Source organism: Melitaea cinxia, chromosome 11 (assembly GCF_905220565.1).
Source record: "Melitaea cinxia chromosome 11, ilMelCinx1.1, whole genome shotgun sequence".
NCBI lineage: Eukaryota > Metazoa > Arthropoda > Insecta > Lepidoptera > Nymphalidae > Melitaea > Melitaea cinxia.
This window is the reverse complement of record NC_059404.1, coordinates 7,673,623-7,681,316: the sequence shown is the minus strand read 5'-3', so window position 1 is coordinate 7,681,316 and position 7,694 is coordinate 7,673,623. Positions and strand designations below refer to the sequence as shown.

The 7,694-nt window shown below is 32.2% G+C and overlaps 1 protein-coding gene across 1 annotated transcript; it reads left to right on the top strand.

Annotated features, from left to right (window-relative positions):
- The first annotated feature begins 2,564 nt into the window (after window positions 1-2,564).
- On the top strand, window positions 2,565-6,750 carry LOC123658044. Its single transcript, XM_045593526.1, has 4 exons — window positions 2,565-2,690; window positions 2,774-2,968; window positions 3,505-5,199; window positions 6,688-6,750. The coding sequence occupies exons 1-4, from the start codon at window positions 2,565-2,567 to the stop codon at window positions 6,748-6,750; spliced, it is 2,079 nt and encodes a 692-aa protein (XP_045449482.1).
- Window positions 6,751-7,694: the final 944 nt, after the last annotated feature.

Sequence of the window (7,694 nt, the reverse complement as noted above, 5' to 3'; positions counted from 1 at the left end):
TCTTAAGTCCCAAGGTAGTTGTGGAACCTTGTTATCCCTTAGTCGCCTCTTACGGCACCCACGGAAAGAGAGGGGGTGGCTAAATTCTTTAGTGCCGTAGCCACACAGCACACAGATTTAGGAGACATTATTACAAAGATATAGGAGAGTTGAAATCCAGGAACCGCGTTGGCGTAAGTATGACGGTTTATATGTTGTGATGATGATTGATTCAACCTGATTTCAACTGTGAATAATGTTCTGAAGTGAAAGGAAAACATTATAGCCGAGCTGAAAGATCAAACGCCGCTCAGTGTTTTTAAAAAAATATTTGATGAGGAGGTCTTTGACACGATCATTTTGAACACAAATTTATATGCTGCACAACAAAACAATTATGACTTCCAAATATTGTTGTTGATGGATTCGAATTATTTTACGGCATTCTACTCTTGACTCGATATCACTCACTTCCACGAAAACGGTTGTACTGGTTTCTAGACGAAGACTGTAATGTAACCATTGTAACTAAAGCAATGTCAAAGAGCATATTTTTGAAAACAAACAAATTCTTACATTTCTCCGACGCTGCTGTCTCGCCTCTTTCTACGAAGCTGCTGTCGGATCCACTGATAAGATGTTCAAAGTACGACCAACGACAAATTAGACAAGCTCCAATTTCGTCGAAGTATGGCTCGACGATATTTGAAGAATGTAGGTATTGAAAGACCCGACGGAAGGCGTTGTAAACCTTCTTCAATAGTGTCAGGTATGAGTCAAGATGGTGTTGGACACTTCCCTCAGAGACTGCCAAGCCAGATACGATGCGTCGTTTGCCATATAAAAGCAATTGGGCAATAAAAAACATATATAAAAACATTGCGCATCGAGAAAGGATATTTCGAAAAGTACCACACATAAACCCATTGGCCCCATTTGAGGACGGTGTTTTTTTAAATATATAGGAAAGTTTTTTTTAAGGTTTTTTGTAATAAAATATTTTGTAAGTCATCAATAAATAGATAAATAAAGATTTTCTCAAAATATTGCTAGTACTTTGTATTTGGGTCCAAATGGGTTAATTGAGACAGACTTGTAAATTTAAATGAAATATTTTGTATTTTAAATTTCATAACTAATCTCCAATTCTACTACACATTATAGAGAAGTACCTAGGTTAGCGAGCTTAGTTCGGTATCTTTAGTAAACTGTGTTTTTTAGAAATCATATTCAAATACGAAATACATGTTGATAAAATATGAACAATATTTTCCGATTTTACCGACATAATAATAAAAAAACATGAACTGTTTATTTAAATAAAAAATCATGAGTGCAATTAGAAAAAAAAGGAAAAAAATAATCGATCTGAAGACATGAGGATTTAAACCGTGATCCTATCGGTCGATTGCGACCGGCCGATTTTCCACCTGAACTATTACAGTTTTATTGACAAATGCGAAATTTACCTGCGTATTCTAACGATATTGTAGCCATTTTTTTACTGTCTAAAAACTGGGATATAACGACATTTTCTTAAAATGAATCCTAGCTAGATTTATTTATCTCCCCCGGAATCCCCTGCATACTAAATTTCATGAAAAACGTTGGAGCCGTTTCCGAAATTCGGATTATATATATATACAAGAATTGCTCGTATTAGTTATAATTTTAATTATATAACTTTTCATGATTGACATTCACATATCATTGTAAATTTACCGAACATAGCTGAATTAGACAGAAGAGTTGGAAAGTTCTAACTCATTATAATATTTGTACTATGAATATTGTAATTGATCGAAAATGATTTGTAAACGTGAATGAAATGATTTGTAATTTGAATCACAAAACTTATTTATTACTAAATTTAAACGACTTTTCATCCAAAACTGTAGCATTACTTTGTAAATGACATGGCCAAAAAAGTACATTCCACGTACACATACATATAAATATTTATTAAACATTAAAAAGAGAAAGATGAATTATGACGTAGTTTTTAACCTCTCTGAACTTGTCAGTTTTTATTTCAAAATAATAAGCAATTCAAGATGAATTCGTCAACTTCCGCCATACTGTACCACAGAAAAATATATTTAAAATAATGGACGTTCCTAATCATGCGTCTTACTAATGTAGACATGCTTTTGAACAACAAATGCTTTTATTAGGAGCATTTTATTCATATCGAAACTGTCTTTATTAATATTCTTTCATTTAATAAATGAAAAAAAAAGAATTTATTAAAATAACAATGTTAATATGAGTATTATTTAATTCCATTCTAACATTCTGCAACATAACACACAAAATGGAACGTGTTTACGTGCTTGAAAATGTGTCATAGTCTATGTCAACCGCCAATGTTACGATATTGATATTTGACTTCATTGCCGTTCGTTTCTTCCCTGCGCTTGCGTTCGTTAGTTCGTTATACCAACTGTGTCTGTTTTTGCAATTATTATCTAATATTTTTGACCCGTGCTTATCTCTATGGACTGATACCTTCTACCTCTCGATTACCTTGCTATTAACACTGGACTCTGACTTGCATTGCGTTTCGGATTAATATTTTGGACATTATGAACATTATGAAGTGCATCAACTGCGGAGTAGCCATGCAAAGGTTGCAAAGGCATCTCATATCCTCGCTTTCTGCACACGATCAAATAAGACTTTCGCGTTGGATAAACATGGATCAAACACAGGTATGAAGTTGCAGTAGAAAAACTTAATATGATTTATTTTTATGTATAGTATGCGATATTAACGTCATGAGTCATATTTTCAGTTACCTCTGGATACATTTATTTGTCATCCATGTTTCTTATTATTAAATACCGAAACTGGTGAACATGAGAGACTACTGGGGCATAACAAGGTTTGCCTTGGTTGTGGCAAATCTGTGAGCAAAATAAGACACCATAATCTTAGCATGGAGAGTCCATTGCTGGCAGTCCTATTATCACAAAATACTAATTATGTGGTAAGCATTTTGTATTTCATTAATAAATATCTAGTTCTATTTATCTTTATTATGTATTGCATTGAACTTCAGTATGTTTGGAATATATAAATAAATAAGTTCAGATTATGTATGTATGTATGATTGTAATATCTGTGTTTTTTGTATTTTCCATATTTAACATGTACGTTCCTAAAGTAGTAACATTCTAATATACTACAATAATATAATACCTAAAAATATAAATAGATGTGTACAAAAGATAACCTTGTTGAGAAAAATTATATATTCAACATGTACTTTCCTAAAGTAGGAACATTCTAATATACTACAATAATGTAATACCTAAAAATATAAATAGATGTGTACAAAAGATAACCTTGTTGAGAAAAATTATATATTCAACATGTACTTTCCTAAAGTAGGAACATTCTAATATACTACAATAATATAATACCTAAAAATATAAATAGATGTGTACAAAAGATAACCTTGTTGAGAAAAATTATATAAACATGTTTTTGTCTGTTTATTCTAACTGTGCTGTGTTTTTTTAGCTCTCAAGAAACAACTATGTTTGTCATGTGTGTTGGATGCGAGCAAATAGACAGGCAGTGCATGACTCATCACGAGACATTCAGGAATTGGCTTCGAACAACAATGCAGCAGCCCATATTGTTCAAGTGGTTAGACCTCCAGAACCACCACCAATACCTCCTGTTCAAAATAGGCCAATTCAAAGAGAAAATACTACCATATCATTACCTAATTATAAGCGACCGTCAATCACATCTGTTTGCTGTATATTTCAGCAATGCCGAAACAGATCTTTACATTTGGTCCCACGATTCCTTAAAAGAATTCTATTGCAAGAACATAGTTTCTATATTCCCCGCAGCTGTAGAGTGTGTGAAACACATTTGTACAATAATTTGTGGCATTTACTGCCTCAAATGAATGTGACACATTCTACATTTAGTGCCATACATATAGAAGACATAATAAATATTTTGAAATCAAAAATGAATATCCTGGACTTTGAAAATATCTCAGAAATGCCAAACCATTATTGTCATTATTGGACGGGTCTTACAGTACCTCAGTTTTTAATTCTGTATAATCTTTTACCTCTCAATATTAAGAAATCGAAACGCTCTTTAGCTATTTATTTAATTAAGCTAAGAACAGGTGAGAGTAATAGACGATTGGCAACTCTTTTTGATATACCTAGGTCTACATTAGAACTAATAATGAAAAAAGTTAGGTTGTGTCTCAATGAGCATTTTGTTCCCAATAATATTGGTGTGAACCATATCACTCATAGGGAAATATCAGAGAGAAACTTGAGAGTTCCTGAAGCGTTATTAAGTGTTCCTGGTGAGTCTATAGCTGAACATAGGCCTGCAATCGCAATATTTGATGGGACTTACATTTACTTGCAGAAAAGTGCAAACTATATGTTTCAAAAAAAGACATATAGTTTGCACAAATATGACAATTTGGTTAAACCATTTTTGATTGTCTCTTGCGATGGTCACATAATCGATGCTGTGGGACCCTATGCTGCCACCCAAACTGATGCCGAAATTATGATACACTTATTTGAAAATGAAAATGGGCCATTCCGAAGACTTTTTAGACAAAATGATGTAATTGTTTTAGATAAGGGCTTTAGGGATGCCATCCCTTTGCTTGAAAATTGTGATTATCGTGTGTATAAACCTGAATCATTAGATGAAGGAGCAAGCCAACTTACATTTTCACAAGCTAATAAAAGCCGTAAAGTAACACTGTGTAGATGGGTTGTGGAAATTGTGAATGGGAGGTTTAAGAGGGATTTTAAACTATTTAGGCATAGATATTTAAATAAAGCATCAACACATTTAATGGTTGATTTCAGAATTGCCGGAGCTTTATTAAATAAATTCCATCCTGTGTTAGTAGATAGCCCTAATGCTGACAATATAATCCAGAGAGCATTGCGGTATATGGATGAACCTAATCATCTTGGCCAATTTATTATTGATTATAATATAAACAGAAGACGAGCTATGTTTACCCGTATCGATAGTAACTTACCTCAGCTGAATAATTTCCCGCTTTTCACATACAATGATTTAATATTGTTTGCATTAGGCCCATATCAGGTGAAACAAGCACGTTCGTACTTTGGTGAGCATGTAAGGGATAATGGTATGTATGTGGTTGAAGTGAGTCCGGAACTGGATCATTCCCAAGAAATGATAATACGGGTTGGTGGCAATCATCCCTATTTACTAAGAGGGCGTATTAAGTCTCGTCATGTTTCCCAAAGAATCTATTTTTCCTATGTTCTATTTGACACTGAGTATAATAGTGATTCTGTCCTGGAAGCTATTTTAGGGTATTACTGTAATTGCCTGGTAGGGAACAGGACTGTTGGTTGTTGTTGCCACATAATGACTATAATTTGGTACCTTGGTTGGGCAAGGCATCAAAATAATATTCAAGCTCCAGCAGGATTTTTAGATAATATACTTGTAACCATTCAAGAATATTAAAAATAAAATAAATATTCATTTTTACCCTTTTTATTTTTTGGTGTTTCCTTTACCTTTGCAATAAAAGACATACGACCGATGAGAAGGTGACCTTTACCTTCTTTAAATGCCTATTATTACTGAAACCATATCAGTTTACTGTATTCTATAATAATTCGAAACTGTTCACTATTTGAAAGCGCCTAGTTTTTTTAAATCATAACCTATAATCTTAGATGTTAACGTCTAGTATATTGAAATGACAAGTTCTGTGAGTTTGATAATTATAACAATTTAATGTGCCTATTATCACGAGTTTATAACACCAGAAGTCATCGGTGTACATTAAGTTTGATCGCCCATACAAAAATTGGCCATGTCATTTACCAAACATATCTGATTTATCCATGAAAATCGTAAAAGTTGAATTGCCTTTTATTATTTTGGCCTTGACGTAAAATAATTTTATAAAAATGTATTGTAACCTTCAATTCAGTAACAAAATAGCGTTAATTTAAAAACCTTTGCTTGGTAAAAATATTATAATTTTATAGATCTTGTTAATAATGTAGGTACAACACAGGCATTTAGTTGTCTACTTTTGGAACAGTCAACCCGTCTAACACTTGTGTGTAAAAAACATATTAAACATATTTATTTATATGTTAATGGCCTCTATTTAAATTTTTGACTAATTCATGTATACTTTGTCTTTGATAAATTAATAGCTAATTAGTTTAATTAGATTAAGAGGAAAATGTCTTGATAAATTATTTATTTCATTACTTATAAATTTACATTATTTTCTCTTTGTTTGAACAAAAGTCAAAATAAAAGCAAGAATATTAATTATTAAATATAAAATTATTAACTATAAAATTAATTTATAAAAAATATGACGATAATATTAAGTGCTTACGCATTTCATCCGGGGTACTCAATTCGCGTACTAAAATACAATTATTTAACAAAAAAATATAATTTAATAAAAACTCCAAGAAGCATCCAAGTTATTCATGTGCTTATGTTTACAATCTAATATCTGCTCTCTATAGACCTTATATACAATCGTAGGACATAAATATGTTTTTCAGATATTTATTCACCCTCCGTTCTAAGCCGTTCTATTAAAATAAAAGTTTAAATAAAAAAAACGGAGTAAAAAGAAAAGGGGCGCTTAAATCTTTAACTTTTGATACGTAAACAAAGTTTGTTACGCAGATGCGAGAATCCAATAATAGTAGGGGAACGGGAGAGAGTCCTGAAGGGGACAAATTTCCCTAAAGTATTAAAGCCATGCGAAATAAAATTCATCGATATTGCTGTTTTCCAAACATTACTTTCCTTAGGTCTAACATAATATTTTATGTATAAGGGTCTAATACTTTTTTTTAGATTCATCTACCATACGGCTATTTTAGAAAAAAATCATATTTATTTTTTTGTTATAACGTTTTTTAAATCTCCGTATAGTGTAAAAGAGGTTGTAGGGTTATTAAAATAAACGAAATATTTGTTACACAGATACGATATAATGATATAAATTATTTATAGAGTTAGCTAAGTAAATATAGTCGAAGAGAAAATTGTTTGACCCAGAGTATTAAACGTTAGTCGTCAACTACACTACAACAGGATTCCCAAAACTTTGTTTGTAGAATTAATAGCATACAAAAAACTTTTGTGCTTTCACAAAGTCGTTGACAATATATTTACTATAGATATACATACATAAATAAATATAAATATCTTACAACACGCACCCGTTCGTCTATTTCTATGGTAAGCAACTTAATGCTAATGCTTGATATGTTATAGGCAGCAGCCAACTGTTAGAGCTGAAAATACTGAAATATATATTTTTATATACATACTTAGAAACAATACATATATTCACACAAATATTACACCCAGACTCAGGCGGGAATCGAACCTGCAACCCGCGTAGCAGAAAGCAGGGTTACTACAAACTGCGCCAATAAGCTAGTCAGTAGTACATAATAATCATATAGTTATAGATTGAAATTTATGAGAAAATAAAAAAGTGTGTGAGTCAACTCTGACATGAGACTAGAGTTTACTCTTTAAGAATAGTATCACCAAAAACATCGCAATCGCGTTACCGACCCTATTCTCAATTCCCCCAGGAACTCTGGTCACCTTGTTCACCAACAGGAACACAATACTGCTGGAAAACAGCATTATTTAGCTGTGATCTTCTGTAAGAT